The sequence below is a fragment of the Mycteria americana genome, chromosome 6 (genome assembly GCF_035582795.1).
Source record: "Mycteria americana isolate JAX WOST 10 ecotype Jacksonville Zoo and Gardens chromosome 6, USCA_MyAme_1.0, whole genome shotgun sequence".
Taxonomy (NCBI): domain Eukaryota; kingdom Metazoa; phylum Chordata; class Aves; order Ciconiiformes; family Ciconiidae; genus Mycteria; species Mycteria americana.
Genome location: NC_134370.1, coordinates 52,823,056 through 52,839,335, shown reverse-complemented (window position 1 = coordinate 52,839,335; position 16,280 = coordinate 52,823,056). Strand labels below are relative to the sequence as shown.

General features: G+C 39.8%; 1 protein-coding gene across 6 annotated transcripts in view; it reads right to left on the bottom strand.

Annotated features, from left to right (window-relative positions):
* Positions 1–1,091: 1,091 nt before the first annotated feature.
* Positions 1,092–16,280, bottom strand: part of OTUD7A (OTU deubiquitinase 7A) — a 148,237-nt gene continuing 133,048 nt past the window's right edge. For 5 of the 6 annotated variants that reach the window (XM_075505823.1, XM_075505824.1, XM_075505820.1 and 2 more), the window contains 5 exons: positions 14,729–14,856; positions 12,712–12,861; positions 4,953–5,067; positions 4,622–4,706; positions 1,092–2,668 (listed from right to left, as the gene is read on the bottom strand). In XM_075505823.1, coding sequence (XP_075361938.1) covers positions 1,235–2,668; positions 4,622–4,706; positions 4,953–5,067; positions 12,712–12,861; positions 14,729–14,856 — 1,912 coding nt within the window. In that variant the 3' untranslated portion in view covers positions 1,092–1,234. The remainder of the gene's footprint in view (positions 2,669–4,621; positions 4,707–4,952; positions 5,068–12,711; positions 12,862–14,728; positions 14,857–16,280) is intronic. The other variant, XM_075505826.1, reaches the window with a different exon arrangement.

Sequence of the window (16,280 nt, the reverse complement as noted above, 5' to 3'; positions counted from 1 at the left end):
GCAAATATTATTGCAATATTATGTAAATATTTGGATATCAGACTTGTGCAAATCTGCGCTAGGAGTTGCCATTCATACTGGAGGTATTTTATATCCATCTTGGAACCTCCTGGCGGGTACATAACTCACTCTAGGAGAAGGCTCAAAAATAGGTGGAGCCAACAGTCTTCAAGAAAGGCTCAGACGTAGTTATGTTTGCAGTAACTATCACTCGATAATGTTGAGACAGGAATGAATAAATAAATAATGATTAAATGCATGCAATGGCTAAGGGAATCAATTGATGCAATACATTTGTTTTGACAAGCAGTTCATTCAGCTCTAAGATGATCCTAAATTTCCTAGCTGATCATCAAATTTTCCAAATCCAATAAAATTTTTATATTTTATTTAAAAATTTCTCTCAATTTTAACAGTGATGACAATACTACTGAAATTTGGGTGCCCAAAACTATACTATGTGGGGGGTTTTTGTGACGTGCAAATCATAGTCTTGCAAATCAAGTCTTGCAAATCATAATGCATTTTTTATAAAACCTGTTTAAAAATTCAGTACAAATAAAAGTGGCTCAAATCTACTTATTTATGGAAATGTAGAAATAACTGGTAAGAACTTAAAACTAGGAAGAGCTGCAGCCCTCATGAATTCAGACCTTTCACTCCCATTTTCCCAGAATCATTCAATTTCAGACTAAAGTGAGTACAAACATTAGTAGCAATGCAATATGCTGCCATGTTAAAAATGTGCAGTATGCAAAATCACTACCCTCCTGAAAAAAAAGACTATGAAAAATTTAGGTTTTACTGAGGAAAAAATACTCTCATAATAGCTATAGAATTTCAAATGTCTGCAAGGCAGATACTACCCTACTACAACACCACATCTCCGGTATTATGACTTTCCCCTATCATTCTACTACCTGAGTGATGTCAGTGTAAATTCAGGCACCATTAGTAAATTTTTGACCAAACATATACACAGCACTGACAAAGGAGTAAACAACCCTTCAGCTTACCAGTATATGTAAAAAAGACACTGACAAAATGGGAAATAATATTTTTTTTTATGATAAATTAATTCTATCATTTCCTCATTGCCCCGGAAAACCGAAAAGCTAGACACTATTTACTCATCAATCCTTTATTCTTTTTTAAGGATTCCTGTTACTGCAATTCAACACTGTTTACTTTGTAAGTAAGAAAATGGTAAAACTAAGTAGTCACGGAAGAATCCTCAATGCCTGTGTCCCTTGCTTTCTCTCTCCCTGCGCTTTAACTCTTCTTTGTAGCAGTATGAACAGTAATTTTCAGTCTCAGGACGACCATAAAAGGAACAGTTCTCCTTCTTACAGCGGTTCTGCTGGATGGAATATATTGGGCAAACTGTGCTTCTGCCTTGATTTTTATCATTGTTCAACCAGGTCTGAGGAGGATCCTCATCAGCATATTCTAAGCAGTCTCTAATATCACCAGTATTGAATCCATTTGTGTATGTCTGAGACTTATGTTCAGTAGGCATGGCATAGCTCAGCGATTCCACTGTGTTCACTGTACGGATACCGGATATCCGGGCTGGGCTATAGCTTTGAGAAGACAGTGATCTGTTTTGTTGGGGATAGGTGGCACAGGTTTTTAAGGTGCCAACCACTGGCTTGTAGGTATCATCTTGGAAGCTCGATGGCTTGGAGTTGACATCATGCAAATGGATGACACTTTGCCTTTGAACAGGTGGGGTATGGCTATAGTGGGCAGATACCGGAATGGGTCCACTTTTCTTAGCACCATTACTAGGTGAAGAAAATGACCCAGGAGTGGGACTAGTGCGATCTTTAAATTTTAAAACCAGTTGAGTTGTATGGCTTTGAGGCAAGACGGGTGATGCCCTATCCTGAGGAGACGTTTCTAATTTTTCTTTTGAATATGCTTCTGGCTCCAGTTTCCTACTAGATGACCCATTCAGTGCAGCCTTTTTCTCAGCATCCTTTCTTTTCTGTTCCTGTTCTGCATTGAAACGCTCCTGTGCACTGGTCAGGTAGTAGCCTATCATCTCCTCGTGGAACTGATGCCTATGACTGGTCAAAAGAAGGCCAGCAAAAATAAACTTTCGTTCACCCTGCATGGCAGCTCTCAAAATATTTAGGCTGAGTTTCACGTCAGTGCTGTACTTCCATGGGTCAGACTGCTTGTCAGAGAAGGGTTTAGTGTTCATCTTTTCAATGGGTGAGTTGCTAGCTCTGTCAGTTGGAGATGGAGTGGTCTTTTCAGATGGAGAAGTGCTCGCAGACTGTCCAGATTCCTCTTTGCTCCCTTTTCGAGACTTAGACTTCTTCTCTTTGACTTTCTCTACTGCGTCACCATTTTTTCCATTCCCTGAACTGGCTCTGCTCATTTTGCCATGCACCAGGCCTCCAAGACCACCCATATTCTTTTTCAGTTTAATTCCCAGGGTTTTACTGAGGCTTCCTATTTTATTGGCAACTGAATCTGTCCTGGTTTTGTCTTTATCTTTCCTCTGTTTGTCCTTTTCTTTTTCTTTACTGTTTTTGCCATTATTGCCGTTGGAATTACTACAGATGGAATCTCGGTCCGAGTCCATTGAGTCAGCCAGAGACTGAACGTCTTCCCCGGCTGAAGCTGTAGGGGATTCTGGTTGAGCCAAAGGGGCCTGCTATGGAAAAGTAATTATAATTAGATACAGCAAAATCAGTTTCATACAGGGACTGGGTGCAAAAAAACCCCAAATCCAATATAGATTTTTGACATTGATTTTAAATGTACTTTTTAATTTATGCACTGACATTTTAGATTGGTTTCTTCACCAAATAAAGCTTATTCGACTGTGCTGACTATGTATCTTGCTTGTTCCTACAGTAGCTTTTGGCTCATTTCAAGCACATTTGTAGAACAGAAGTCAGCCATTCAGAGGTTCCTTGAAAATCAGTGTCTGAATAATGGAGAGATGCGAGTTAGTGCTCCTGTTGAGGGGAAGGCTGCAGCACAACCTCCCTGCTTGTGTTGACCAGCTGAGTGGCTGGCCAGCATACAGAGATCAGCCATTCAGTAAGAAGAATCTACAATACAAGCTGTCTCTCAGCCAGGGGGGAGACAGAGTGCATGGAAAGAAACGGACAATATTGTGATGGAAGGGAAATGAGGTTCTGCTGAAAGCGGTGAGGGGGATGCAGCACACAAACCTGTATGTAGCAGCATTTCAAAATTCATTATGTTCAAAACCCAACTTATTTAAATTAATTTCTTCATTGTTCAGGTCTCTGGTGCATGAAAATCAAAGGTACGGTGCACCAGAGCTAAACATCTTGCCTGAAATATTAAACATTAAACTTAAGCAAGTAGACTGAGGAATACCATGAGGTGTATTCATTGTTACTGGAAATACAGTGCAGATAAAACTGGTGTCAGAAGTCTTGAGTTCCAATTTATATTTTAGGTAAGGTGATAAAACATCTTTCTGGAAAATGCAATATCGAGGATCCTAGGATACTTTAAAATGTGGCTCTGTTCATTTACTCCTGCAAGCTAAAATCTGCTAGAGATAAATATGAAACATTTAACTAACCATAATGACTCGGGGGGGGGGGGGGGGAAGCTCTGGAGATGTATATACTTCCAGTATAGAAATGCATGCCTGCTTCTTGTCCCTGGGTACTTAAATGTCCTCTCTCTCTCTCTGGAATCCCTGAGCATCCCACCACCCAGCTCGGAGCAGAGCTGTAATCCCCACTTGGCAAAGGAGGAAATGAGTGCTAAAGTGACCTGACCATGCTCATGTGGCAAGTGTGAAGCAGGGAGAGGTAACCCAGGTCCCACAAGTTTCAGGCTCACAGCTTACAACTACAGTACCATTTTGCCTCTCCTTTTTCTGATGTGGTAGCTACCAATGTAGAAACTGTAGAAAAATGGATTTTTCCCTTCTTGCAGCTTGTTAAATGCTTTCCCCTTTTGTGTTCTGTTCCTCCTTTCAAATCCCATCTGTGTAGGCTGTCTAAATCACCTCCATCCTCTCCTAGCAACCTTTTGCCTCCAGACTAACCCCTCAATCTAGTCAATGTAATTTGCAGAGAAATTTGCAGCTGACTAGGTGCCAGCTGGGCATGGTTCTAAAATAGCTTTCTGAAAGAACCAGGCTCCAGTTCAGCGCCAGTCTGTGGCCTTTTGTCAGCCACTCTAAACTGGGAGCTGTCCAGGGGTGCAAATGTATTCTCAGAAAGAAAAAGGACTTGGGATTGGTGACCTAACAGTGGCATTAGGAGAGCAAGCCAAAGTTCTGAGAAAACAATGGTGAGAAAAGGTCTATTTTAAGGTTTTTCTGAACTACACGGACTAGTGAAATAAGTAACAGAAAGATTAAGCTAGAAAATACATTTCAGAACAGAGTATGAGTTGCAAAAATATACAAGCAATGGTGTTATTAAAACAAATAACTAGAAAAATCTATAAGCCTGATCGCAATGACAATGAGCTATGAGTGACTTGTCCCCACTGCTAGGACACTTAGGTGTTTCCAGGCAGCTGGCCAGTCCAGGCAGCCTACCCTACACAACACCGTGTCGTGCCTTGTATCTTTCATCTTGGTTTAGACCGAGGGAGAAGTTTACCTTACCCGTGTCTCAGATGGTATGCGTATCCATGTTACATTCATATAGCTGTGTAGAAGATTAAGCTTTGCCTCAAGAGATAGAATCAAACTAAGGATGAAAAAAGAAGGGAACAAACAGTCAAAAAGCCTGAAAGAAAAAGCAATACTTTTTAACAGGGAGAGGTGTAACAGCAGCCTGAATTGTGACCATCAGCTGGAGACCCACCCGTGTCTTCTCCCATGTAACCAGAGAACATGAACAAAGCCCTCCCTGTTAGCAGTTCTCCCAATACTTCAATTAGGTATGTCTTAAGACATTTTACTGCTTAACAGTAAAGTTACAGAAAGATCTTACTTGGCCAGTCTGGTGTTATCATTGTCATCTTTTCCCCACTCCCAGTCTTTCCCAGGATCGACCGCAAAGTGCAAAGGCAGTAACTTGTGTTCAGAGTCAGTCAGGGGGATCACCGCTGAAGAAAAAAAACAAGGATTGGGGTGGGGGGAACAAAAATGACAAAAAAATGGATTTAGCTGTGAAAAGCAGCATAACTGGTTGAAGAAGGGGGACAGAATTTCAGTGTGCTGCAGAATTGTCTCATCCAGAGCACCACAAATGATTTATTCCGGGCTCCATTTCCCTACTTTGATGTTTGTGCAATAGAAGAGGAGAGGGAGAGGTTAATACACTGATTGCTCCTGGAGTGAAAGATAGTCACCTGTGGAGGAGGGGAGACCTCTGGGAGACCAACATTGCCATTTTGTAATGCACAATAAACATTTCCTGGAGACAGAGCCATTAGAATAGCAGAAAGCAATAAAAAGTTGAAATATTCCTGCCTGTCTCTCACACAGATGCACATACTTGTTAATTATGTCTTTTCAGTTTAGTACCTTTTTGTTTTCCACTGTCAAAGAAACAAAAATATATTGATAGCAGCATTAAGAAACAAAGCAAAACGCAGTTACAGAGATTTTGGACTCAAACTGTGAATTAACATAATTGGGGAGCATAGATCAACATATATATGGCTTAAGAGGTCAGTTTGCGGCCTGTCTTGAGTGTAGTGAAAAGACCATTACTGCTGTTAAATCCCAGCATTACTGTCCAGCTGTTTTGGCTCTTCTGTCCTTTCCCCTCTCTGCTAGGGCTCTGCCTTCTGACACATATCTTAATGACTGTGCTTTATACTCAGCATGCAGGGACTGCACTCTGATTTTACAGTGTCTGTCATCCATCACCAGCAAGAAACTAAGAGGAAAACACTGTCAGCTTTAATTAAAGCCAGCAATTTGCTTCCATTTCATTAGAAAAAAAACCTAAAAGCTGTTGAGGGACTGGGTGGGATCCTCAGCACAGTGCAGGTCACTGCTGCTCCTCTGACAACCAATCAAGGAATTTAATTTTCTAGACTAGAACCCTTAAGGACTTTGCCTAGGTGTTCATTCCAGCAAAGCCAAGGGGCAAAGAAACCTGGAGAAATCACCCAAACATTATGGCACTGAATTACTGAAAACTGATTGCACTTACTGGTTATACGCTGTTTATATACTTTTCTGCAGTTCAGGAAACATATGTTGTCAAAACAAAGGTGCAGCATTTTTGGTTAAATATGGTTCCTCACCTAGCACAATGCAGGAAATTTAATCTGCATTTTAGATTAACACAGTGAAGTCAGTATTTGGTTCAGACAGTTTGACAACAACTGCAGAAAGTCTCTCTCTATATTTTCATCTTTGCAGACTAGAAATAAAAAGGTCAAACCTCTACAAAAGTAATGGAAATGTTGCCCCCTGCTGCTTACAGTAGGTAATTCTTGAAATATTTCCCCCATATTAACTGCAAATATAGTATAGAACAGCTTGAGATTAATCAACTTTAGTTGCAGATACCACTGTAAGATGCAAGCACAGAAATTAATATTGTAAGAGAATTTAGCTCCTTAAAGAAACTCAATGTGAATAAGTAGCAGAGAGTCTAACTCTACAGTTCAAAATACACTGTAAAGCGAGCTCCTGAAGCACAAGAATGTATAAATGTACAGCAGAGGTGACAACTGAATACACGTTTTAACACTTACTGGTGTAATATGAGGGCTTACCCTGCTGCATTCAATGAAATTATTGCTGGAATAACTGAGAACACAATTAACTGATCATATTTCCCAAGGAAAACACATATTCTGCCAATTAACTGAATTACTAGCAGGTACTGCCTGGATTCACAACTGACCTTACGATGCAATATGTCAACCATTTAAAAGAAGAAGGCAACTTAGCATTGTAAGTTTACAACACAACCCTTCCACTTCTGGTAGCACCTGACCTCACAGGTACAGCCTGGTAGAGAACTGGGAATGTGATCCTGAGGCAGGTCATGTTGGGAAGCCTGGACCAAAGAACTATCAGAGAGTTAAATCAGTCTCTTCGGGATGTAAAACTCAAAAAGTAAATTTGAGCTTCTTTTCTAAGGACAGCTTGAAACTAACTCGTTTTCACATAGTTCAATAAATAATCATTTTTATAAACAAATTTTAAAGGAATCCTTTTTAAAGCTGGCTGTTTCTACTGATACTGAAAATACACCTAATAAAAATGTTTAGTGATACTCAATTTTATTAAAGTCTTAATATCTAAGTACAAAAAACTTAGAGCTGATTGTCTATAGCATGTCACTGTTGTCTTAACTAATGTACACATTATGTCATGTACTGTCTCCATCTTCACACAGAAATATGTTAACTATTATTTTTCAAACTCTGAGTTGAATGGAAACTGTATACTCATTCTGAGGGATAGTCTGAGGTTGCTATGAAGCACTACCATCTTCATGCAAAAAGTATCTGCTAAAGTAATGGAGTTTTAAAATTCTATCTTCATTCACAGAATCACAGAATCGTGTAGGTTGGAAAAGACCTTTAAGATCATCGAGTCCAACCGTAAACCTAACACTACCAAGACCACCACTATACCATGTCCCTAAGCACCTCATCCAAACGTCTTTTAAATACTTCCAGGGATGGTGACTCAGGGATGGCGACTCAACCACTTCCCCGGGCAGCCTGTTCCAATGCTTGATAACCCTTTCAGGAAAGTAAAATTTCCTAATGTCCAGTCTAAACCTCCCCTGGTGCAACTTGAGGCCATTTCCTCTCGTCCTATCGCTTGTTACCTGGGAGAAGAGACCGACCCCCACCTCTCTACAACCTCCTTTCAGGTAGTTGTAGAGAGCGATAAGGTCTCCCCTCAGCCTCCTTTTCTCCAGGTTAAACAACCCCAGTTCCCTCAGCTGCTCCTCATCAGACTTGTGCTCCAGACCCTTCACCAGCTTTGTTGCCCTTCTCTGGACACGCTCCAGCACCTCCATGTCTCTCTTGTAGTGAGGGGCCCAAAACTGAACACAGTATTCGAGGTGCAGCCTCACCAGTGCCGAGTACAGGGGCACGATCACTTCCCTAGTCCTGCTGGCCACACTATTTTTGATACAAGCCAGGATGCCATTGGCTTTCTTGGCCACCTGGGCACACTGCTGGCTCATATTCAGGCGGCTGTCAACCAGCACCCCCAGGTCCTTCTCTGCCGGGCAGCTTTCCAGCCACTCTTCCCCAAGCCTGTAGCGTTGCATGGGGTTGTTGTGCCCCAAGTGCAGAACCCGGCACTTAGCCTTGTTGAATCTCATACAATCGACCTTGGCCCATCAATCCAGCCTGTCCAGGTCTCTCTGTAGGGCCTTCCTACCCTCAAGCAGATCAACACTCCCACCCAACTTGCTGTCATCTGCAAACTTACTGAGGGTGCACTCGATCCCTTTGTCCAGATCATTGATAAAGATATTAAACAGAACTGGCCCCAACACAGAGCCCTGGGGAACACTGCTTGTGACCGGCCGCCAACTGGAGTAAACTCCATTCACCACCACTCTTTGGGCCCGGCCGTCCAGCCAGTTCTTTACCCAGCGAAGAGTACACCCGTCCAAGCCACGAGCAGCCAGTTTCTCCAGGAGAATGCTGTGGGAAATGGTGTCAAAGGCTTTACTGAAGTCTAGATAGACAACATCCACAGCCTTCCCCTCATCCATTTAAGCAGGTCTCATTGCAAGAGATTTCCTCTCTCTCAGGGAATTCTGTTTGATAGCTGGGGTTTCTTGTAGGATTTTCCCCACGTTCCTGACAGAAAAGTATTTTAATGTTAAGACTGCAAGCAGGATCCATCACATTCATTTCTAAAGCAAACCCAACAGATCGTAGCATCTTCCTGATGCCCAGCGACATCAGAGTTTGCAACTTTGGTGTGGTAGTGTGGTTACACTTGGTTTTGGGTGCTCTCTAGCTGAAACCACACTATTTGAAACATGGTCTACAAGTCCTAATGCCAACAGGTGGGATATGTCAAAAGTAACAGTGGCTATTTCGTCCATGGCAGTTTTAAGACACACAGGGAGGACTTTCATGCCATTCCTCAGTTGGGTGTATTGCCTTCTGTGCTGTGAAGTCACAGTGTTTCCCAGCACTCATCTTCATGCCTCAAGTGTCATTATTAATTTTCTCTAAAGAAGAACACTTTAACTATTTCTGAAAATACTGGTAAAATAAAATGCTGACACAGATACTGACATACTGCTGTTAAAAACCACTGTCACACCTCTCACACTTGTTACTGCAAACTGATTGTGGGCAGCCATTTCACTGCTGACTGGCTGACAAAGCACAGGAGTGTGGGAAGCTCTAAGCAAAGATACAAAACACCTGCATAAATATAGCCTGTACAAATAGAGAAGTATTTCTAGGTTTTTAATCAGACGTTGTGGATTTCAAAACAAAAGGGTCTTCGGTGACCGTCAGAATGCCAGCTATGTGCTGGTAAAAAGAAGACATGTCAAAATGTGTTTTAAATCCTCTCCAGACAATAGGATGTTAGCATGTTTTCTCTCTTTATATACATTTATAGTAGTGCTCAAAATGATGTCATAAATGACTATATGCCAAAGCAGAACTTCAGGCATTCACATTAGCATTTATTTGACCACACATATTGCACAAATATAGGACATACTGTCTCCTCCACAAGACAGCTTCTCAGCAGCTTAAACATGTATGTACATACATGCAGTAGTTCAGACAGCTCCAGATGCTGCTCCTGACATCCAGTTACATGGTTAGAGTATAAATACTATAAGTTATGAACAGCCTGGCTATCAGAGATGCTCCTTTTACGAAGTTGTAGCTCTAATTTGAACTATCAGAATGCAGCTCAGCTACATTCTGATAGTTCAAAATCTGGCCATGTACTGTGGCAGCTGTGCCATTGTTTTCTGATTTAACAATTGTGGCTCTCCCTTCCTCTGTGCCAAAGCTGCCAACATCTCTATGCTGACAAGGTACAAAAAATAGGCATTATTAGAGCATCCTTGTGCCAATCTATTTCCTGTCACAGCATTTGAAGAACAATAGCAATGCTGTGTTAGCTGTTAGACTGCTGCAGTCTCTAACAGCAACCAGCTTGGCAGCTGAAAGCTAAAGCATTCCCTTCATCCCACACTTAATGCCAAGTACTCTCTGCTGCTCCACAGAATTGAAGCCTGTGTATTCAAGGCCCTGCAGGAAAACATGTAAAATCAGATCATACAGAAAAAGTACTATTTTGATTCAACAGCCCTTGTAATTAACCTGGATGAACTTATACATGAAAAAAAGCCAATAGTTAATGTTACTGATGCTGTGCTGGATATTTGGTAGCTTCTTCTCTCCCAGCACCTTTCCTGTGCAACTACAGGCGTAGGAAAATCCTACAGAATGACAGTTTTAACCACAAGAAGTATATTTAACATTATTGCTAGCAGTTGTGGAAGAAATCAAGTATGTCACCTTGTTATCAAACCCAACATCTTGTAGTGTGTAATTAACAGGAATAAAGGGCTTGTAATATTAGGAATATTTCAGTAGGTGGCACCAAGTTGTATCACTGAATACTTTAACACATACTGAGAGGTAGGGTCAGCGCAGCTGAACAGTAGTTTCCCCTCACTACTTTTTGTCAATCCTGTCACTTAGAGTATGCCACAATAGCAAAAGGTTCGGTGGGTGGCGGTTACCCTATCTGCAAAGTTATTGCAGAGAGAGTTAAGTTCTGTGTATTCAATCAAATTATTTATGCACATAGGCTCTTGTAAGACCTGTGATAATGAAGTATTGTATGAAGGCAGGTAGACGTGCCTGAAATAAATGAGGTTACTGTCAGTCTACTGATACTAGTCCAATCCCAATTGTTAGAAAGGAAGAAATGGACTATGCCTACTCCAGAAATTGTCTTGTTTCATCACCAACACAACTCAGACCTAAAAAGGATCAAGACCAAAAGACATGGAGGCATGTTCTACAACAAGACAATTGTACAATTTGTAACATAGACATATATGCAGGAGCTGCTAACATAATAGCATGCTGACATTACAGTCCTGGCTGCAGCGTATCATCAGCAACCATCAACAGTGAACAGTATCCTTAAAAAGGCTCTCCAAAACTCGATCTGCATTCATATCATGTTATTGCATTAAAATGGTATGAATTTGCTTTGCAGACTTTAATTTCTCACAAGGTGTTTCACATCATACCTCAGTGTACTGCTTTGGAAATGGTTCCTATGTGAAAAGCATTTTCCTAAGGGCTGCTCTTCTACAGATTGAGGGCTGGAAGGCAGCTGCAATGTCCCAGTGTATAATGCAAAGGCCAGACCTATTGCCAAGCACCTACCTTCAAATCCCTGCAATAGCTATGTGCCACTGAAGGCTGAATAGTTGGACTGGCTTGATTTTCCCATTGAATATCTGACATCTAGATCAACCTTTTTTTCCCTTAATGTCTTATGATTCAGTCTCCTCTTCACCGACACAAAGTTTGCCAATACTACATGCAACCCTTTGTAGAGTGTTTCCCATCTCACACAACCTCATGTAAAAAACTCTCCGCTCCTTCCAAGAAGGATGACTTAACTACACGTCAAATTCTTGCATGAAGATGTCTACAACAAAATCTGTTGTTCAAGAGTTTCTTTCCTCCTTTGCTTCATTTTAATGAACGTCTTTCTCTCTATTTTGCCCAGCTCCAGCATGCTGACTGTCTCGTAAGCATGGAAAATGCCTAATACATCCAAAATCAGATGAAATGCACATAGGGTTAGGGAATTAAATGAAGGATATTTAGTTGCCTCTAAACTACTCTCTAGGAAGGAGGACTAAATGAAAATCACTCAATCAAGAGATCTCAACAGCCAGCACACATTCCATGTTTACTTTACAGGTATATGCATTCATAAAGGATTTAAAACACCTCTGCAGTGTCATCAGGCAAAAAAAAAGGAGGACTCATACGTAACAGCAAAACTCCACTGAATTTTACTAAAGCCTCACCATGTTTTTGGCAAAACACTTTTCCCTTCCCCACAAAAGGAGCAAAGACAGATAGGAGTTCATCTCACAGCTTTCTATTATTGAGCAAACAGGTCTTCCAAATAAGGGCAGCTATAGCTAGCTCCTAGGCTACTGACACAGGAACAAATCCAATCCTGAAGCTCTTGTCACTCCCAATCCCATATCCAGGAAGCTCAAACTTGACACAGAAATATCTGCTCAGACTTTGTTGTCACTGTTCCGAAGTAAAACAGAAGACAGCAAGATGATGAGATAAAAAAATTTCAAGTAAATTTTTTCAAATGAGAAAAGTGTATTTAGCACACTAGAAGAGACATTTTTCCATTATGTGAGTTTTCACTAGTAATCTGACTCATACTTAATCTTCTAAACACTTTACTAACCCAAATTAATAAAGGCCTTCAAGAACCCAGAAGCACAGTAGGTAACTATGATTATACCTATTTACATATATGGAACTGACAGAAAAGGTTTAAGTGCCAAAGACAGACAGGGATAGCACAAGGATTAGGACTGAAGAGTTCTTGGCTCCCAGTCTTGTGATTAGACCACTTAGACTCCTAAGAATGCAGCAATAAAATTTTATGGATATTGTTTCCTTTCTGATAGATAAATACAGCTACAGGTAGAAGAAAGTGCTTTGTGTATTGTATTCAATAGATACCCTTGGGTTGCTGTGTTTATAGCATACCTTGTTCTCTCTGTTGATCTTTTTGTTCCATGGAAACAAGAGCAGAGAAATGGGCCTGGTCATAGGCTAGCACAAGAGGTGAGCAGTGGCATCTGTTAGGTAGAACTTCAAGTGGCAAATAAATTCCTCCAAATGGTATAGGTGCAAATGCTGCAATGAAAAATAAGATTTTTTTTTTTTTTTAACTATGCCAAAGAACAGACAATAACGTTTGTTCTATTGTATGTAACAATTGTGCTACAACATTTTCAGAGCTCCAGGTGAGCAGCCTAAAGTGGAGTAATCAACGCAGAAAACAGTCATAACAACAGGTAAAATTTCATTATAAAAACATCAGGAAATATACTAAGAACAATAATGAAAACATTCTGCTCTTACATATATTTTCCTTGCTCTATTTGTTTACTAGTAAAGATATTAATGTCTTATAACAAAATATTGATGACTCTCACACATATGTAGATTTGTACCCTCCTGTAATACTTCTAGGTAGAAGGATATTGACTAATAATCAGCAGTAAACACACTATCAGTTCTCTTGGTAACATACTCTGCTCATGCCTTGCATTAACAGATTTCTGTAAGAAACATTACAAACATGTTTATAATCCACACACACGTCATCACACACATCATGGATGTATGCATGTGTATATGTGTGTATATTAATAATGATAAGGAAAGATTAAAAAAATTCTACAAGTAGAATTTGAATGGGATGCTGCATCTGTAAGGGCAAAGCTCTTTCCTTTGAAAGATTCTACACTTGTTCATATATAATTATGGAAAACAGCAAGTTTGGGCAGGAACATTCTCTCAACATGTTTGCTTCTGACCAATTATTTTTCCTTTTGCTGTGAAAATATGAATCCTTATTGCTGAAATATTTCCAAAATGAGCATAAGGAAAAAGTAAACCCAAACAATGCACTGTTTTTACTAGAGACTTTGTCTTTGAAGAGGTCTGCTGTCCCCAGACTTTGGGACGGAGAACAGTATTGTTTTTGAGGCATAAATCTAGATTTTGGTGAGTCTATCCAAATTTTACCAAGTTATTAGTCTTTTTGAAAACCTGTACTTTGTACATACAACAGTTAAAGTGGGGTAACTTGATGATGCTGGTCCATGAGGCCAACAGTGAGAAAAACACTGGTATTATTGTGACAGAATCAGATTGGGTCAAGGAGAAAAAAGGGGGGGGGCGGGCAATTTGGGATAGGAAAAGTTATGAGGAAATGAAGCAATAGTGATCAAGTCTGTCAGAGCAGATAGCAATTGTACAAGCATTACTTGTAGTTCACAATTTGAATGGAAACTGAAATTACCCCCAGCATTTTCCTGTAGAAGTAAATTTCTGTAGATTCCATCACATGTTTAACATCCCCCTTTAATCAACAAAACACTCCCCTTTAGTTAAGCAACATACTATCATTAATTAGTATTCTATTAGTTCATGGTAAAAAGTGAGAGAGATTAATTTAATCATTCAAGTCCTACTCAGACAGCTGTCCAGCTGGCTCCACATATGGATCTAAAATTTGTGTGCTCACATGTGCAAACTGAATAAAACTTTCTGGAAACTTTTGAATGAGAGGCTGCAAAGGAGTTAGTAAAAACAAAAAGCCAAGATATACACATTCAATTTTTCAAAGTCAGATTAGATTGATTTATGCGGAGTTTTAAGGGGCACCAAAATAACACAGCAAAATTAGAACCTTGTTAACCTAGCCCAGTAAGAAATGTATTGTGTTATGTAATTTGGTCGTTATTAAGTTAACAGCAAATATCTAGGATAAACAGATTTTCAGTGAGACTTACATAATTAACCAGTATTTTTTACTATTATCTAATAGAAATGGATTGATTATCATTCTGCTCCCCCCCCCCCCCCCCCCCCCCGAAAAAGGCAGCAGCTATCCCATAAACACTCAGATATGTTACAGCTGACTCTTGTTTGTGATAGTTTACGATTGGTTCAATTTACATAGGTGCATAAATTTCTAATGAAAAACTCTTACCTTCTCCCCCTGAGTCTCGTAACATTGTGTCTGCTACTACAACAATAGGTCTTCTCAAAATATGGGCCAAGACAAAAACATGGAACTCTTCTAAGCTCTCATACACTGGATCTTCTGAATTATCGACTCTGGAAGACACGGCATTGAAACTTTTTGAACTGACTTGAACCAACCATTGAAACTTTAGTGAACCAACACATCGCAGCAGCTATTTCTTCCTTTTCACTCATATTCCCACTCTTCTGAAACACATATTCCAATTATTGAAATAGGTAACATAAGAAATTGGAAAGGAAAATATATTTGTGGAAATAATAGCAACTGAGAAAATGTTTTCACTTGCAGACTCCACACTAATTTAGTAGTCAGCAAAATTCATTACTTTATGATATTGTTTGGTAGCCTAATGGGAATAAAAGCAACTCTTAGCCAAGCTCCTGGTGTAAATCTGCTTTTGTCACAAAAAACATAATTTCATAATCATTCACCCTTGGCCCATAGACTCTACAATGAAAGGTAAGTGTTTTTCTAGTTCCTTTAAACAAAATACAGGTGAGTTTACCTTGGCAATGTAAGAACCATTGATGTCAGCTTGAGTAGGACGAATTTAACTTATAAAGTTGTCAACCTTTTTTCTTTGATTATTACCAAAACTTTTTTTTTTTTTTTTTTTTTAAGATGGGGAGGGGTACCTGCCTAAGGAACTGGAGATTTTCCTACTAGATTTTCAAATGAGATTAATTTCACCTACTTTCAGACATCTAAAATCAGAAGTCTAAGCATTTCACCTTGACTGCCTCTACAGATAATAAAAAAAGGTAGGCACATCTGGAAGTAGGATCATCCCTCTCCTCTTAAGCATTTGCCCAAAGATGAGATGAAAATTCTCATTTCTCTTTACAGAATACAGAAGGAATCTAGATCAAGATGTAGTTAGGTGAGACAAGGCCAAGCATTTTTGCCAGTGGAGCTTTGTGTTCTGAAAACACATAGAAAGAATCAATACAAATATCTTATATGGTAGGAGAGCAGAACATAAAATTCAAACAGTAAGACAGCACTACGGAGAAACCCAAGTCTTGTCTTTACATTGGCCTTCTACATTGGTCTGATCCAAATACCACAGGAATTAATGAAAGTCTTTCCATTCTCTTCATCTAGCTGGAGCAGATGCAGAGCACTTCAAAATGTGGAGAGATAATATTTCAGTTTTTAATTCAAAGAAATGTTTTATTGAGGAGTATTCCATAGGTCTAAGCAGAGGTAATCCTCAACCAGCTTCACAATGAGCAAGTAATTTAAGACAAAGACAAAAAAGTGCTGTTCCTGGAAGGAATTAAAAGAAAAACAAAACACCCCCCCTCCACGATGTAAAATATAATTGGAAGACAGTTTGAGCACTTGAAGAGTCTTCTGCACTCTGAAGAGTTGTTTCTTCCTTTTGAATTGTTGATACCATTACGGAATATACATCTTGGAAAAAAGATTAATTAAATTCATTATCCTTACTTTGTGAAAATGCCTTTCAACATCTAGTTCTCCAAAACATGGG